The 20,105-nt window shown below is 37.8% G+C and overlaps 1 protein-coding gene across 2 annotated transcripts in view; it reads right to left on the bottom strand.

Moving 5' to 3' along the window:
- Window positions 1–20,105, bottom strand: part of LOC143151337 (uncharacterized) — a 658,936-nt gene that overhangs the window by 461,453 nt on the left and 177,378 nt on the right. Inside the window, exon 2 of one of the 2 annotated variants that reach the window (XM_076320379.1) lies at window positions 17,862–17,924. The exons of the other annotated variant lie outside the window; for it this stretch is intronic. Coding sequence (XP_076176494.1) covers window positions 17,862–17,924 — 63 coding nt within the window. The remainder of the gene's footprint in view (window positions 1–17,861; window positions 17,925–20,105) is intronic. 2 annotated transcript variants of the gene reach the window in all.

Below are 20,105 nucleotides of genomic sequence, written 5' to 3'. Positions count from 1 at the left end.
CGGCTCGATGTTTTCTTTGGCAAAGAGGAGCTCGTATCCAGAGACACCCGATATTTCTATCGATAGTAACGATTAACTGCAATGTGGGTACAATCGATTTCTCCGCCTAACCGATTTGCATATTTAATTTCAAGCTACGCAATCTCGAACACACGCGATATCATTTTACTGTTGTATTAATCCACGTCGAGTGTTAAGCCACCGCAATTCACGATAATTAATGAAACGATTATTACAGTTAACATTTACACGGAAAGGTGGTTTCTGAAAGCAGTCGTATGTATCAAAATATTCTTGTCAGAAGTAATACATCTCTTACTACATCTCTTACTACGTACACTGCCGTTCAAAAGTCTTGAGACACTTGTCATTTCTTAGAACACGAATAGAAATTTTCTCGGTCAACTTTGCTAACGAGTCCCCCAAACGAAACGTAAACGAAACGTCAATTTTGTTTCTCATACATGGTTTTAATTATTATGCTTAAAATAAACCAAATAGTGTAGAATTTTATACGCTCCACTTTTTTCAACTTACGAAATGAATAAAAATTTTGTTTAATCAAAATATCTTACGAAGAGTATAAAGATTGTTGAACGCTTGAATAATTTTCGTTCGGTTTACGCGAAATCTGTCAACTGCCGTAAGACTTTTGGATGGTAGTGTACATTTACGAGACCATCAAAACCATGTCGATACGCGAATGTTGGAAATCTATTTCTATAGACGGCGATAGTTCAACACGACAGTTTTGGTTCACCGAATAATTCACGAATCAGAATCATACTTCAACGGGGAGCTTTATTTCGCCCCTCTCGCTTCGAGAATCGTGTTGTAAACACGAAATCCGCCATTCACGATATTCTTTGTGTCATGTACGGTGGCATCAATCGATTCTCTGTCGCGATTCTCTATCGGTGCTACTGTAATTTATTCATATGTAATTCACTGTTCACCGAGTGTATTAATATTTATCGCTACAGTCGCAAACAAAACGATGGGAGATTAACCACGGAAAGTTTTCACAACGTGATCACGCAAAATGTAGGTTACAATGTAGTTTCCGATCTCGGAACCTGCTCGACTGTTTTTCTATTACAATCTCGTTCGTATGGTTATTTAGATTGGATCGTTTGATCGAAACTATACTTTTGTGATTTGGAATTTTGCCCAGGCATTACATTTACGTATGTATACACAGCCAGGCAAGGTGGTGCATTTGTTATTATCGCCTCAAAAGTTTCCTTCTGAAATTTACATATCATTTTCAAGGTTCTAATGTCGTCCATATTTTTTCATACTTTTTGGTAACGACGTAAGTCCAGGTGAACGTGTTCTGAACGTGTACGACAGCTCTAGGATCGATTGCTCCTTACGTGGAGGCCGACCATAATCGGCGCCAGGACCGATCCACAGGCCTTCGCATGAATGCCAATCATAGTCGACGCTAGGACCCGCAGATCTTCTCATGGATGCCGACCATAATCGACATTAGGACCAATAATGTTTAAACGGAACTAAATATTTGTTGTGTATGTGTTTCGTGATGTCGAGAAGGGTTCAATGACCTGTAACAACGCGACCTTCGGATGACCTTCAATGTGAAAATTCACGATAGCTGAACTTAAGGGTTTCCAAGCAGTTTCTCGAGTGTTTCTTCGGAAGGTTATGTTTCGTCGACGTAAAATTTCCCACTTAAGGTCATTTTGAAGGTCACGTATTCAGAGGTCGATAAATTAACATTTATATTAAATACAACATTGCGTATAAAAAAGTTCATTTAATAAGAAACAACCATGGTTATCGATGGAATTGAAACGTGTTCGAACACTATCGACACATTTACGTAATAATATGTTCAAAATTAGTATTTTCGTTTCAAATTGTGCTATGAAATGTCTTTAAACTGTGTGTAACCTATCGAACGACCTCATTAGAAACAAACGGTAACATTCGACGATCGGTTCATCAAACACAATAATTTAGTATGTTTTTAAGGTTAAATCCGACGAATCTTTCAAATTTGAAATAACAATTTAATAGACATATCGCAAGATTAATTATCACGACACGAAGAAGCCGTAGAAAAATTTCGGGATTGGTTTACAAAAATGAAGAATCGCGCAAATATTCTACGTGACCAAAAAACAAAAATAGTCCAATAAATATGGAAATCAGAGGTTCTCAAACTTTTTCGTCCCCGAAGCCCTTTATAATCATAAAAGTTTATGCGGAGTCACAGAGTGTTGAATGAGTTTGTTCTAGTGGGTTTCATCTATCGACATTTACCGTATTAGAACCTAAACCTTGTAAATATACGAAATTATACCTGAAGATGATGTAAGTATATATATTTATTAATTCGTTTCATTTTATTCGTAAATAACTCGATCATAAATAAGTCTCATAAACAATATCATCCGACATCTAATAACTACACGACTGTAAGTTGACAAATATCGTTTGACATCCATCTAAAGGATGTCTAGTGTTTGCCAAGAATTTATTCAATTATTGACCCAGCCAAATAACATTGGACCATAAAGTGTGTCCCAATCATTACCGGTCGATTTACTTTTTGAGTAAAACTCAAACAGTTTAAGTAATCTTGATACTTTTTTTTTTATTTAAAAGTACAAAATTGCGAGTTAATAATGGAATAAGATATTGTCCAAATAGCTGTCTCGGAGTATTTTGCAGACCACCAATCTTTTTCCAAAATTTTCCACGTTTTCACACAAACTTGGATCAATTTCACCAATGACGCGTTCGATGTTGTTTTTCGGCTCTGGTATACTCCGAATTTCTCGATAAATATCAATTGGAGTTAATTCGAAAACTGAATTTTAGTGATTATTCAAAAATTCATCGAATGATTCAATTTTTAAAATGTACACTGCTTTTGAATAATATTTCTCTCGCGTTACGTTTTAATAAACGACCCTTCGTCGAGAGTATTAAATCATCATTGCTAATAACTACCTAAGTGCATTTGATGCGATGCTAAACATATGCATAAAAAAAAAAGGAACGCTGCTATTATTAACACACATCTGTCTTATGTTGCATTAGCGTGTGGACACTGACAATGAATGAAAGCATCCCTCAGTCTTTTCTTGGAGGAAAAAATAATGTACTTACTTCACCATACTCGAGTCATTTTTCAGCAGATGTTTCGAAAAAATTATCGACAAATATGTTTCTTTTCGTTACTATCGTCATTATAAGAAGCCAATTCTGGTATTCTTTCACTTTAAATAGTTTTCAAATATTTACTTTTACTCAAACTTTACAGTTTCAAGAATTCAAATGTAATTATACACAGTTATTTAAATACTGTATACTCTTTAATTATGAACAACTATTTACATCAAATTATATACAATTAAGTATTTAATTAAAGTTATACACAATCATTCGAATGAAATTGTACACAATTTCTTTAAGAAGAAATGAATAAACACGATTATTTCACATGGACATGGTCGACTGTAGACGATAAGAAAACGTTACAAAGTTACCAATAAATAAGTAGAGCGAAGAATTAGTGTGGGACTATTCGAATCTGACTAAAACTAAAATAGGCGATACTCGTATTGCAAAAAGAAAACGTAAGATTCCAGCGTTATAAACGATCGTGTATGACATTTCTAGACAATATTTCGCCTTGATACGATTGTTTTCTAGCCAAGTCATTTGGATTTCTATTTTCGCCAAAAGATCTGCAAAGAATCATTGCGATCGAATGTCAATCGATGTCTTTTAAATCGCATTGATACGATTGTTTTCTAGCCAAGTCATTTGGATTTCTATTTTCGCCAAAAGATCTGCAAAGAATCATTGCGATCGAATGTCAATCGATGTCTTTTAAATCGCATTGATACGATTGTTTTTTAGCCAAGTCATTTGGATTTCTATTTTCGCCAAAAGATCTGCAAAGAATCATTGCGATCGAATGTCAATCGATGTCTTTTAAATCGCATTGATACGATTGTTTTTTAGCCAAGTCATTTGGATTTCTATTTTCGCCAAAAGATCTGCAAAGAATCATTGCGATCGTATGTCAATCGATGTCTTTTAAATCGCATTGATACGATTGTTTTTTAGCCAAGTCATTTGGATTTCTATTTTCGCCAAAAGATCTGCAAAGAATCATTGCGATCGAATGTCAATCGATGTCTTTTAAATCGCATTGATACGATTGTTTTTTAGCCAAGTCATTTGGATTTCTATTTTCGCCAAAAGATCTGCAAAGAATCATTGCGATCGAATGTCAATAAAAGATATCCTGCTGGTGATACCTACACTTATTCGATATCTCGTTGGGTAAAGTGAGCGCAAAGGTGCAGCACGATACTCGGTGCATTTAATAAGACCGCACACTTTACTCCTTCATGGTCCACGCCATATTCGCTAGACGCCGACGTATAATCGAAGTATGGATAATAAAGTGAAAGATGAGAGAAATCTGGGCCACGCAGGAAATTGCAATAAAAATCCCGTGTTCGCCGAATACCACCTAGTCACGCGCGAAATACTATTGATCCTTTCAAAGATGGAGACTTAAGCTGCCCGTTCAATTTTTCACGAACTTCGAACGACGTGTATCTATAGTTTTCATAAGGATTGCACAAGTGTACGGAAAGTTTAAATTCTAGAGCTTCTGCGCGTATTTGACGTACCTGTTACTTTTATTCTCCTTCTTCTCCATCAGCGAGAAAAGTTAATACCGGACGCAGATTGCACTGCTGTCTATCAAGCGCGAAATTTATTAAAACTTTCCCGTATCAATACGGGCTAGAAGTCATCATCCCCTCGGATACCGTTTTTAAATGTTAATCGAAATATTTATAACGTTCGGAAGAAGGATCCAAAACAAGGTTAGAATTTTTTGAACGAAGTTGTTTCTCAGTTGCTCCAACGACGATAAAATTAGATTTGTTTGTCGATAAATTATTCCATTAAATATTACAGGGAAAGGAAGTAAATATTATTACTTTCATTCATCGAAGGATTTATTTCAGTATTATTTTATTAATTGAGGAAATGAACATTTTTTACGTAGATCAATTCGATCAATATACAAATCGAAAGATGAAATATTATTTTGAAACTCGGTTGATTGTAAATATCATAAATTTCTTTAACAGTTTTTGAATAAATGTTCCACAAACATCGGAATCTTTTACAATTTCATGTTCTTTGTAAATATTTTATTTTAAATAATCCTATTTTTAATTATTAATAATTCACCAAGGATTATCTCTAACACTATAATTACAAATATTTACAAATACTTTACATATAAGAATGGAAAAGTACTTAAACTTTTACAATCACACACTAAGAACTGTTTCGAATAACAAGATTATGCGATCCTGTAATACGGTGTTGACACGAGTCTTGTGTATGGCACTATTATGGTTTTATTTCTCTCGAGGGGCCATCTCCATTGACCAAACTGTCCACAGAAAATCGTTTATCGATAAAGTTTATCCGGACAATCGAGAAACATGTATTCTTGCAGTTTATATAATCTTGAATCGTTACGTGCAAGAGTTCTTACAAAAGTTTAACATTTCCATGATTGCAGGAATCCCAATTGGCGAACAATCATTTATTTTGCATGTTCAGAAAGTTCTGACAACGAACGAACTTCAAAGCGGTCAAATTTATTCGGTTTGCAAGTAAATATCGTATTCTTTCCGTCGATTAATGATATTTCGTTCTGAGAAAGATAAAAGAGTGTTACAATGGCCGAGAAAAATTTATGACACGCATCGTGATTAACGAACGTCACGTCAAAATGTGTCAAGAAGTTCGGAAGTAGCGACTCGAGTTAAGACGCAGGCCGAAACGGAGATTTCCAATCAAGATTAACGACGACGAGAATATTCGTGTAAACTGAAAACCATCTACGTCGCACGACACGAAATTTTGCCAAAACGTTAATCGTTTCTCGGAAATTAATTTCTGTCCGTTCGAAACGATTGGAAACAACAACGAACAGTAAATTCGCTGGACAAAATTTCTGGGGATAGATTTTTTAATAAAACAGCGGGATCATTTTCTAAACGATTAAAAACACGGTATAAAAGTCTAATAATTAATGTAGAAAAATATTCTTTAAAATTAAATCCAGTAGAAATAACAACGAAGGGAACACGACTATCAGCGAAGAAAAAAGGTATCGATACTCGCAATGAGAAAAATCGTACAAATTTTTAATATACGATAAAAATTATTGCAATTTTAACTCGTCGAGTTACCGATCGTAATTCTTGCATATTATTTCGATAGATCTTTTCCACCGAGCTTGAAAATATTCGCTAAATTAGAAATTGAGAACACTGCACGATGTTAGAAATTATGCGTATAAGTTATCCTGGAGTATAAATGGAAAAGATTTTAATCGAATAATAGACGACGAATAAAAACACCGGTTAGGGATTTATTCTCAATGTTTATTCGACCGTACAGTTATTTGGATAAGCTTTCGTTCGTTCAATGGGAAATACAAAATTTCATTCCGCAATTTAGATTGTAATTTTTATCGAACAAGTACTGCAGAGAATGTTGTTTATCTTTTATTCGCGATTCGAAATTTTTATCTCGATGAGAATTTTTTGCGTCTCTGTATCAAGGTACAAACGAAAACTTCGATGCCAATGGAATGTCCAAGGAACCAGAAAAATGGGCGTAACTTTCAGAACAGGGAACTACCTATATACTATATATCGTATATTAGACATTGTTTTCGAAAACGTAAGAAACTACAAGACACGTTCTCCGGAAAGATCGGAAAAATTTTAACGAAATTTCGATAAATCGAAGCACAAATACGAAGCAAAATATTACGGAATATTTGTTAGAAATTGATCAATTACTCTTCATAATTACAAAATGCGTGCAAAGTTCCAATTTACATACCCGAAATGAAAATTTCAATAATAATTCTAATTTATGTTCTCCGTAAATCTCAAATGTAAACATACGAGAGATGGTATTTTCTTCGTCGCGACATAAATTTTTATCGTACATCGTAAAATCAATTTTGCGTTCCCTTTTAAGGAATATTTTTTAACGTTCCCACACTACTTGTAATCGTATTCGGTGCGATTACAATTTCGAAAACAGCGATAAAACGGTTACGAAACCAATTTGCATTGTATTTAAATATAACCTATTATTCGCAATTTTGTTATATATGCGATAAAACAGACGAAAGTGTGTCCAAAAGAAAAGAAAAATAATCTTCGTTGCATTCAGGCGGGATCATGAAGGAGTTTAAAAAAATTACTAAATTCTTTTCGAACGATTGGCGTATACTAGGTTGTTCAATAAGTATAGTCGTTCGATAAAACTGATCAAACAGTATAGTACTAAGTTGCTCGATAAGTTTTGTCGTTCGATAAAACTGATCGAACAGTATAGTACTAAGTTGCTCGATAAGTTTCGTCGTTCGATAAAACTGATCCAACAACCAATCGATACACGATTCTTGCGAAAAGACAAAAGTTTCATCGAACGCCAAAATGATCAATTTACAGTAGTCCGATTCCCACGAGCAAGTCCGACGAGAGAATCAATTGCGCGTACATTTTTAATAAACTCGTGTCGCGTAACAAACTCGTTCTCGTTGACAAACGCGTCGCAAAATTTATCCTCGTGGCCCTCTGCACCGAAATACAAACGCGCGGCCACGGGGATGAATTATATCGTTAAAAAATGAGACGTCCACGAGTCCCTGGACCGAACAATGGCGACCAACGTTGGATCGACCAAGATTATCTAAACGAACGTAATTCGACAACCGTTTAAAATACGATTCGCGCGTGTATTGTCAGCAACGTTCGACGTTCGAAATGGATACGAGCGTAAATCAAAGGAAACGGAATCGTAGAGAGAAAACCGCGAAAAGGTTATCCACCGTGATGGCGCGAGTTCCGGAGAAGGAAACGCGACATAAATCGGTCCGAATTTTACGAGCTCGTTCGCTTCGTTGTTTCCACGTTTCCTCTGTTACCTGCGCAGCCATCGCGGTTGGGGCTGCAGGTGACGGGTTTCGCGAAAGCAGCGCGCTGGAAGCTGCAAGTTGGCCGCAACCGCGCACAATTAGACACCTGCGGGGTCACCGGCAGACATCGTTCCAAGTTTGAGTCATTATCTGTCGTCTTTGAGGAAGGTCTCGACGCGCGGATAGTGGCGGTAAATTTTCACCCGTGCACGATCCGGTCGCATCCCCATCGAACGGGTAGATAAGATAAGGGAAGGGTGGGTCTCTCGGTGCGACCGGCTATCCCGTGAAAATTAGCCGATTTTCCGTTAACGCCGTGTTTCACTACCGATTCGAAAGTTCGACCTTAACCTTCGCCCCGTGCTCGTAACCCCAATCTGGCCCCACAGAGATTAACGACGCCTTCCTTTGAGCTCGAAATCCTCGCCGAGATAAGGCCGATAATACGGCCGAGCAGCAAAAAACCTATTTAACTTCTTCGGAACGCGGCCAAAACGTAAGAGTGGTAGCTTTCACCGAGCCTATTGGTCGTTGACGCGATGACAAACGACGGATCGCGACCGATAAGAACCCTCGAAACCGACCGATTGGATTAACCTCTCGCTCTACATTGACGAGTTTGACTCGTCGTTGGAAACAATCGTCGAACAAAAAATTTCATCGAGTTGTTTACTGCGACGATTGTTCAGGTTTCAAATGTTTCGAGCGTTATCCACCTCATCGAATTATTTTTAGCGTACACGACCCGATTTTCATTCCACGAGACTGACTCGTAACGATAGAAGCATTCGAGACTTGAACAATTGTCGCGGTAAACAAACTAATCGAATTATTTGTTTACAATACGTTACTGTTTACTCCCAGGCGTCGTATTATTACATTTCTTCTGACGAAGTCACACTCGAAGACGCTCAGAAGAGTGTAATTTCTTTTGTTGTGTATGAATGAAATATAGTTTTGAAACTGTCATTGGTTATCTATTACGAAGTACTTTTATTATAGTAGTATTATTTTTATGTTAAAGTATTGATTGTTTAGGTGTAGTTTCTTTTAGAATGATGTCAAATTTAGTAATATGAAATATATGTATAAAAAAGGAAAAAGAATTAATTTAGCGTTGGTGTCTATAAGAGCTGTACCGCGTGAAGCGAATATGGTTGCATCACAGGTATTGCAACTGTTCTCGCGCTTCACTCTGGCCTGTTTAGCACGTGTCGTCTCCTACCAGTTAGGCTTAAATTTCGTCGTACTAAATGGTACGGCAAGTGGTTAACCCGTAATAGTGTGAAATAGAGCGAAACTTTCGTACGTAACTTTATTTCTTAACCCTCGAAGGACGAACCTTTGTGGAGGTCAAAGCTGGATGATTTCTGAGTCAGGCCAAAATCACGCATAAACAGATTCCAAAGTGTAATTCTTTCCTTGCACTTTCTGAATAGGTTTATCGTAGAAAGAAGATGTAGGTTCATTATGCAAAATTTGTAAATTATTATAAAGAATAGGTTTATTACAGAGAAAAGAAAAATTAGGATATTTACAAAATAAATAATATTTATTAATCTTCTGAAACAATTTCTACACAAAATTGTATTTTCGCGAATACAATGATTATCACAAATGTGTCGTTGGCACTCTTTACACGCAGAAGTATATTTGTCATTGTTTTTTGTACAAATATAACATCTCCCACGTTTACGCAGTTGTTGGTTGTTAATTCTAAACGTATGAAAAAATTTGAAATTCTTCGACTGCTCTTTTGAATTTCTGAAAGACAACTAACGTAAGGTCTCGAGTGACCCATGTTCCTCCTGTGAGGGTTAAAGTTAAACAAAAGAATTAAGTAGAAATGTAATATATACAAAATTACAGAATATAAGTACCTACTCGAGTCATAATTTTGACAAATACTTCGAAATACATTCTAATTCGACTGCTCTGTCGAATGTCTGAAAGACGACTAACGTAAGGTCGGTGAAACAACTAACGTCTGTCATACAAGTGACTTCTACGCTAATTGGTCATAAATTACTTTCCACCGACCTGGAGGCTCAAGTGACACAAATGTGCCACTAAGGCACATGTGCCCTATTGGCAGAAGTTTTAGTTGTCGAAAATTTTGGATCTCGAGTGACCCATGTTCGTCCCGCTAGGGTGAAAGAAATTTCATTTGAACGAATTACTCCATATATTGCACTATTGTGCTTTTTTCGTAACCCCTCACGGCTTAGGGGAATTTTCTTATAACATAATGAACGAATACTTTCACGAGCCACTGTAATAAGCTGTTCGATAAGTTTTGTCGTTGGATAAAATGTTTGAACAGTACCACATTGAACAGTACTGTTCGATAAATGTTATCAAACGACAAAACTTCTCGAGCAACCTAGTACTACATTGTTCAATAAGTTTTATCGAGCGATCGAGCAAGCTAGTATATAGGCCAATGTTCCTTCCAAGAGTGAAACTCGTGATCACGTTTGACCCAAATTTGATCATACGAGTTTGACTCGCGATACTCGTGTTTGGTCCGAAATTATTATCAAACTCGTCTTCGTACACCAAGTGATTAAAAACGGGAAGAGTGGAAGCACGACGAGGGGTTTGGCTCGAAACGATCCACACGTTGGTATAAAAAATTCCTCGAGGAATAGACACACCTTGTCTCGAAGGAACGCCGAGAGCACACCGCAACAGCGCATCGACCGATAATCGAGCGTGGCACGGTTTCTGCAAAACGAGTGGCGCACGAGGAGCCACTGGGAGGCATCCGGTGCAAGCGGAATAAAATTACCTGCACGCGAAACACCCTCGAGATAGAAACACACCAAGAGGGGGGCCGTACGATGTTGGGCACGCGGTGCGCGCATCCCTCGACAGAATCGATGAAGGGACGAAGAAGCGGACTCGAAAGCTACCGTTGCCGGAGAGAAAGGAAAGCAGGCGAGATAAATCTGTTTCCGCGCGAAGATCATCGAAATTCCGGAGACGTAGAGCGCGAGGGTAGCGCTCACGTAGAGAAGAGGCGGGTGGAGAAAGACGAAACCGAAAGCAGATGGGGATTGATTGGCTCGTGTCTACGCCCGCTAGTGCAAAGGCAGCTCCGTTGAATCCCGAGTACAAAGGGTCTTATGCACGCGTGCACGCAATCACGCACACGGCGAAGAGCGCGAGAGTTCGTGCGGGTCGAGTCAACGATGGTAAACACGCGCCTCGGTTCTCGTCGTGTTTCATCGCGGCGATGCATCGGGTCACGAGTGTACCGTGCACGTAAGTCGATGCGCGCGCACGTATTACCGTGCACCGAGCGTGACGTTTAACCTGTTAACCGGGTACGACGAAATATTTCCAACGCTCGTGCCAACTTTCTTCGTCGGGGAATTTTTTACGTTTTTTGAAACCGTCGGGAGAATAGGCGAACGACGGTGCCGGGTTCATTCGAACACCAACGTAAACTCACGCAAGATTGCGTATAATTAGTTACTTTTGCAAAATATAAAACGAATTATAATAAGAATAACGTATGAAACAAATACGTGTATATGTATAAATTGTTTAGTACTATTACATGCAATATAGTTGTGATTTTGTAAGTACACTGCATATACGGTTTTGTCAATTATTACACTTAACTTTATACTTATCTTTATTTCCAATACATATATAATATCTTTTTCAATCCATTATATTTGTTGGTTTTATTATTTTACACCCTATAGATTCGATCATACTTATTACTTCTTCAGGCAAAAGTATATTATTATAATATTATAAAATTCGCTTGCTCTCTTATCAATGTTTTTTGATATTAGCTTCTGATATAAATATTCAAGAGAGTTCTTTCTTTTTGCATGCATCGACTTACCGTTTCTTGGATATTTTATTTGCCACAGAATCAATGCGTTATACGCAGCCATATTAAAGTTTAAAAAAAGACATAAATGGCCAACATCGCGTGCATCCACGATACGAGTATTCTCTCAATAATTCATTAAAAACATTTACTTCAAATATTGTAGAATTATAGTGAATGATAATTTCGAGTTTATAATTATTATTCTCATCGGAAATGTCGTGTGAAGAAGTGAGCATATTACGTCCAGAGTGGGGTCCGAACAGACCCGGGCGTCGTTGTCCGAACGTTAAGAGTAATATGTGAAACGCATTGCGTTTTAAATTGTTCTTACCCATTAAAACCTAGCATGACCGGCACTTCGAATTTGCACAGTTTAGTTAAAAACTGCGCTATAGTTTTTTCGAAACAAGTTGAACAAAATTTAGTTCCTCGGTTAACCGGGCAACACCTCGATTCAACGAGTACAGCGATTTTATTCCGGGAGTCGATATTTTTTATCTCGAGTATCGCGTGTACGCCGGACGAGGAGAGCGAGAGGGTAATAGCGACCGAGTCTCGCATTACATGCCCTCGATAACAGAAACTTCGAAACGATACCGTGCGCGGATCGATGCGTCGACCCCTAACGCGAAATGATCATTTTCATAGTTCTCGATAGGAGAACCGTGTGTTTAGTTCTATCGAGCAACCGTCTTAGAATTCGTTCGATTCTTTATACGCGGTGTTTCGATCGTAACGTTTGTACGATCCTCTTCGAGTTATACTCGAAGTTGTTTTCGAGGTTATATTATTATAACCTCGAGAACAATCGGAAGGAAAGAAAACAATTTTCAAGGCCACACTAGACCGCCAGGAGACCGTACGATCTCGAGACGTCGAGAACAGAGAATTAAATTAATTCTACGGAGTTCGATATAATCGAGAAACACATAATTCGCGTGTTAAAGTTATCTTGTGTACTCGTACGAACAAAAGGAAGGAAATAATTATATTCGTGTAATTTTACATTTTGTGTAACATCGTCGGGAGAATATTACCAATGGTTCGGCGATAAAAACCGAGTCCATCGAGATCTCGTTTCAACTTTTCTTAATTACTCGTTATACGAATTATTTTTGACAAATTTGCAATTACTTATTATTGCAACCCGTGCGACGGAAGTCGTGTTTGGACTTAGTATTATTGGGGGGCATTGAGAGGATGAAACGATTAACATAACACTTTTATGTTAGAATTCGAAGATTGCCAATGAATTATTATCATTCATTGCTAACTAATAATATACTTGGAATCCTATCGGGTGGGGCATGTAATTGGAATAACATCGATTATACCGTAAATAATAATTTTAATAAAAAATGTGTTGGATAAGAGTTGAACGGTTAAAATCAGGGCATAATTAGACGGAATTTATTTTGATGTTTGTATGTGCATAAAGTTTTTTTCTTAAACAGAATCGTATATTTTTCATTGCGTTACTCGATCCAACTTGTGGTTATGTATAAAAAAATATTAACCTGCTTATGTCAGAAAACCATTAATTTGAATGATATTTTAACGTGAACTTTATAAAGATGCATGATCGAAATTACAGCGATAATTCAAAAGTAATAACTCCAGTGGAAATTACTCTAAATGTAATTTGCATGGCTCAATTTTTAAAATGGAAATCAAATGTTTTTTCGTAATATCCGAAACACCAGTTTTCGATGCGTTGATAAGTAGAACTTCTTTGAAAATTATTTAATAATCGTCGTTATAGTATCACTGAATTTGTTTCACTATTACCGATCCGTAACTTTCATTGCGAAAAAAAATTTGACTTCCATTTAAAAAATTGAAGACGACTTTAAAAATCAGAATAATGGAAGTGACAAAAACAAGATTTCATCTAGAGTAATTTTCACCGAAGTTATTATTTTTGCCAATTATCGTAACAGTTTTAGTCGTATCTTTTCGCATAATTAAAGTTAAAATACTTTTCAAATTAATGATTTTTTGGCGTAAAGAGGTTCATATTTGTTTATGTTCTATTTAAAAAAATAAACTCGACTTTTGCACGATCTGTACGTATTATATATACTTCCACAAAAATAAATCGCATCCAATTATGCCCTCCTTGTAAGCATTCGACTCTTATCCGGAACGTTTTTCATTAAAATCGTTACGACATAATCGAAGCGATTGCAGTTACGCGCCTCATCTGGTACATGTACAAACTTTTATTTTCGTTTTAAGAGGCAGTTCGATCTCAAGAAGGATCGCTCTTGGCGATTAGCTAGTTTTTGTCTCTATAACCACGAACCAGACGAAAGAATTTTTTTCGAACGAACTTCGTTACATGGGAATAGCAATCCGATATCGGTAACTTTGTTGTAATTGGACGCGTAACGAAGATACGAGGGTAAATTTCGTTTTTTGGAATATACGTTGTTTTATTTATTGTATCTATGAAAGCTGCAAATCGGTGAAATATCCTCGACCAAGGCTTTATTTACCAACGAAGCTTCATTTGCGAATCATGAACAAATTAAATTTTGCAACGTGCACTACTGGTCAATTGAAACACAGATCAAAGAAACTGGCAAAGAATTGATCTGTAAACGTCTAGCGCGGACTTGTCGACGATCGAATTATTCTATTTTATCGATGGAATATTAAATAGTTATTTTGAAAATATCGACAAAATGGATGTTCATTTCATCCATTAGCAGAGTATCTTGGAAGACAGTTTAGAGATCCTTGGATCGGACGTGCAAGAAACTAAAAATGGATTTAACGCTTTTAGACAATTCCAATTAGAGAGGGCTGAGCCAACGAGTGTGAAGGGACATGACGAAAACTGGAGATGACACGAGAGATCGTAAAAGAAGAGCATACTTTGTGCAAATGAAATCTTAATTTGCACGTGAAATGACAGATTTTGTAAAGAAACTTTATGTTCTGTAACTTCTTTAGAGGTAAACGCCAAAAACGAGATTCAAATACGTTTATTCCATTATTATAAAAATCAGGCTTTCTGGACGCGTTGAATTCCTCGAAGGAGGTTTTGATCGATGGTTTATCCTTGAATATTTTCTCCTTTAAAATGTGATTCAAACGTTCGAAGAATTGGTAATCAGTTGGAGACAGGTCTGGTGAATGGGTTGGACGTGGCAGAGCTTCGTAAAGAAGCTGATCTATTTTCTCAACCGATAGATGTACCTACAGAGTGGAAAGAAATGTTTCGTCGTAAATAAGATAAACGAACTGTGTACCTTTGGATCGGTTGAGACCCATTGAGCAGAGTTCCCGCAAAAAATGACCTTACTTAATTTTTTCAAAGTTAAGTTTTTTCTCCCGTAACAAGGCTCGAACTTATCGAAGGAACCATACATCGAAACCTGATCATTCTCTCGAGAGAATGGTACAAGTTTATTATTATCGTTCGAGTTAATTTTATTCGCGTAATTTACATTCCGAGTAAAGTTAATCGTTGGAGTTATCTCGTGATCGATTATGGACGCACATAGATACTGGAATTATGTTCAATCGCACCGAAACCAAGCACTAGGCACAGACCGAGTGATGAAATTTCTGTTTACATTACAAACACAGTAGATCCAAAAAGTGTTTGTACACTAATATTATGAGGAAAATCCCTTAGCCTACAAGTCTGATTTTAATGAAAGTTTTTGCGCGTATAAAGCATACTGGGCTGTATATGACATAATTTTTTTGTCGACAAAAAATATTCTCGAGAAGGTAAAATTAAAATCGGAGAATTCAATATTTCTTCATATTTTTACTACAATATTTTTGGAGGACTTTTTCACAGTAGAGAAGAAAATCTATCCATATGCGCAAAAACTTTCATTAAAATATTCTTACAGGTAAAAAGAATTTTCTTGTAATACTTGGAGCCACTGTATGTACATTCGTCATCGTGTTTACAACAAATTCAATTTCTATAACAGTTCACCAATGATTCTTCGCCATTCATATCCAGACAAAATTATCGATACGAGACGTACAGTTCCTTCGAAAAATACGATCCTTGTACCGAGTAGAATACGATACAATTAAAAAAAAATCGACATGAAAAAGTCAGTTAAGAACTTTTCTAACAAGAAGGTGAAAAATTTGCTTATTCGGGCATTTCGTGGACGAGTATTTGGTCGTATCGTTTGACCAATCTCAGCTACTTTTACGCCACGAAGTAAACAAATTTAACAATATATCTGTTATTTATTTAGTTCTTCAATCGGTCGCAAATCTCCGCCAACCGTATCGATGTTAACACTCGAAGAGGAAAATTACACGAATTTCGCTTTCGTTCGTTGGTCGCTTTGATCGTTAAATAATCCACGTATATATAATCTTGCAAACGAATAAACGATGCTCGACGGAGATGAGAATTCGCGTTTTAAATTCACACACAACGAGTACCATTTGCCATTGAGTCGCTCTAGAGTATTCATCGATGATCGAGGTCACCGTTTTAAGCACCTGTATCGACAGTGTGCGTTCAAATGAGCTAATTACACGCGCAAGTATCCGGATACGTTGCACGAGTCGCCTGGTTTTCTTCGTAGTCGATCTTCAACGATCTTGAATGCTCAACGGTACATCTCTCTTGAAATGGTTCGTTAAAAGGTAACTAAAAAAAGATATCGTTCCATTTAGAAAACCCAAGTTTACCCCTATTTATTCTTCCCGCCTCTACGATACGAACGACCTTGAACCTCCTTCGACCGTACGTCTCTCTTAAAGCGCTCCATTAAAAGGTAACTAAAAAAACGTATTGCTTCGTTTAGAAAACCCAAGTTTCCCGCCGTCCTCCCCACCTTCTATGATAAATCTACCGACATCGGATTAACCGCCCCTCGGAACCAAGATTTATCCCGAGCATTATTTCTACGAAGAAAAACAAACGAGTTACTCGAGCGGCCGGTTTTAACCCTTTGCACACGGTAGGAGACCGAGTGTCGTCAACCGATGCACCGAAATTTTTCCAATTCTTTCAACTTCCAAAGAAACAACTTCCTTCGTGTCTCGAGATAAAAAGAAGTGCCTTTTAAATACACGAAATATCTTTGTAAGATTCAAGTGTGAAGTTTATCTATGATACTTTCGATCTAAAAAAGATTTCTTCGCGATTTTCGGTTTCTTGCGTAGAGAGAAAAAAGAATACTTCGCAAAGGTATAAACGCCTCGGCCCTGCACGACGCGCAGGTCTGTCGAGGTACGTGCAAAAGTACACAGCTCGCGTACAGAGAGGTTAATACGCAGCGTCCCTCCCGCATCCATCGGACACAGCCGTGAAATGGCGCACAGATATCGCGTACACGCAGTTACTAATTCACGCACACGCGAGCACCGGGACGAACGTGCATACTCGTGCGGAGATGTACACCGCGTGGTTTGCGCGGGGTCGTACACGCGTACGCGACGAAGTAGAGACGCATAGATCATAGAGACGCATGTGCACGGGGGAGCACGCACACGACGTCGTATATCAACCGTGTGAGGACATACGCGATAAACCGGGTCGCACGTAGAGACGTACGCGTAAACGCACACCGTCGCGATACGAACACGAACACCGGTTAACATAAGTGAGACGAACAAGCTGTATCGAGCAGCGGCTATTGTTACGGGCATTATTTGCCACTAATCAGAATGGCTGAGAGCGTACGTGACGAGGAAGAAGATGGAGGGAAAGTCTGGCGGATGCATTCGGCGAGCAGAAGGGACGTTCCTCGCACGGCATGGCAGCCGGCCGCTCGGTCTGATTGCGGACCTGCCGGCCACCACGCCCTGACCCACGCGATTTTCAAGATATCCGACACACGAGTCGCGATAGGGTCGCTAGACACGGGGTCAACCAACCCGACCCCTCGTCGCCGCTACCCCCCGTTGCCACGATACGCGCCGAAACTTTCCTCCAGGCCTGACGTGTACTTAAATAGCCACCGTGTACGCGCCACGAAGATCGGAATAGAAACTTACCCGCGTCGAGGCTGCTTGCGAATCGGACGGCGAGCTCCGCCGCGACCAGTCGCGGTGATTCATCTGAAACAAAACCACGGGTGCTCGTTAGATTGATCTTGCGAGCGAGGGTTCTCGAGGAACCGGTGCTGCTGGAGTGGGGGCACGTGGAACGTGGAACGTGGAACGTGGAACGGGGAACGGGGAACGCTGGGTGACGCTTCGGGGAATCGGCGGGACGTATCGGGAAATATTGCTCGCGTTTCGTATGTTTCGTTCGGTGAACGCGGTGAAGGAATTATTTCAAATGTTACTGTATTCCGTCGCGAGTTTCGTAAGTTCGATTCGGTGAGTCGTAATTACGACGAAAAGTAATCTCAAATGCGACCATCTTCGGTAGCAAGTGTTGTAAGTTTGATTTTGTAAACTGTAATTACGTACCGAAAAATAATTTTAAACGCTATCATCTTTGGTAACATGATAAGTTTGATTTGGTAAGTGCGATGAAAAAATAATTTCAAATGTGACCATCTTCAATGAAGAGCGTTGTAAATTTAATTTGATAAGTTGTAATTACGACGAAAAATAATTTCAAATGCGACCATCTTCGGTAGCAAGTGTTTTAAGTTCGATTTGGTAAATTGTAATTACGTACCGAAAAATAATTTCAAACGCTATCATCTTTGGTAGCGCCGTAAATTCGTTTTGATAAGTGCGACAAAAAAATAATTTCAAACGTGACCATCTTCAATGGAGAGCGTTGTAAGTTTGACTTGGTAAGTCGTAATCACGATGAAAAATAATTTCAAATGCGATTACTATCTTCGTTGACGAGCGTTGTAAGTTTGATTCGACAAATCGTAACTACGACGAAAAATACTTTCAAACGCAATTATCTTTGCTAACGAAACTTATAATTAAACGCGTTTCGATTCATTTCGATGAATTTATGCTTGTACGAAATTATTCCAAAGAACGTGTACCATCTATTCGAGATTCATCGAAATATACGACTGTATTTGAGTTCGAGTCCTGAGTGAATTTCATTCGTAATTCGTCTGAAATGAAAAAGCGGTGGTCGAAAGTAATTAATACTGTAACCTTCCGATGTTAAAATCCGATGAATTTTCCGTATTCGATAATACTAAATGTTTGAAATTTAAGGAACGAAGCAAACACGATAGATACGAGAGCAATGATATTATATTAATAGCACCGGAATAATTCATTAATTTAAACAGATAATAACCCTACTATTACCAAAATTATAATCGGTAAATCGAAGCTAATACGGGCATATACGGCGCCGAGCCGAGGTGTTTGCTTCTGAACCGAACTTCTTCGCATTACCACAAATGTACGTATGATGTTGGTAGAATGTACGTCAGCAATGTCGTTCTACCAATCAGAAATCTCGCACCGCCTGCGCAATCTACGGTGGTATAGACAGATTTCGTGCCGCAAATCGTAATTCTCGAAGGCAAATATTCCATCACGGCACAGTAGGTACACAGTATTATAGTTACATACATATACAGTACCGTTACATTAAAAACGTAATTATCCATATACAAATATAATTTGATATTTAAACAATTAATTACTATCGTACATTTCTATTTCTATTATAATTAATCTATAACCTTGTACTAGTTGATCGAAGGAAACAATTATTCTCGCTTATTTTTATCGCCAAATCGTCTTCGCTTTTCGCGAATAACGATATATGATTGTAACTGAAATAAAAAATTTGTTAATTAAAATAAAAAATGTACAGTTTTATTCTCAATAGTGGTGCAAAAATATCAAAACTGGTTTTGTCGTAATTTGTGCGAAAACAAATTTATATCGTTACGTATGTATGTAAGAACTTTACGTCGATAAAAGTTTGAAAATTTAAAAAAAACCAGTCGTTAAAAATGAAAAAAGATGTTTCTTGAGTTACTTTTTTGAGATTTTATTCGTTGATATATTTTTTTCAAAATCGAAACTTCTTATCTACGAAGATACAGAGAAAATGTATAGGAAAGAAATGTTAAACTTTGGGAAAAGTATAATTTAAGGTAAACTTTTTCCCTACAATTGTATTTGTCCCCTCGAAAACGTAACTTTGTCCAGAATCGTTTTATCGTTTACGCAGAAGCAACGGAGATATTCAGGTGCTTCGATTTAAATGGCCTATCACGCGTACATAGCTGCCTCGAAATTGTACACTTAATTAGTCTGTCATTAATTCTACATTTCGGTTAATGAAAAATCTGTCAA

Source organism: Ptiloglossa arizonensis, chromosome 9 (assembly GCF_051014685.1).
Source record: "Ptiloglossa arizonensis isolate GNS036 chromosome 9, iyPtiAriz1_principal, whole genome shotgun sequence".
In the NCBI taxonomy this organism is placed as follows: Eukaryota; Metazoa; Arthropoda; class Insecta; order Hymenoptera; family Colletidae; genus Ptiloglossa; species Ptiloglossa arizonensis.
This window is presented reverse-complemented; position numbering and strand designations above follow the sequence as displayed.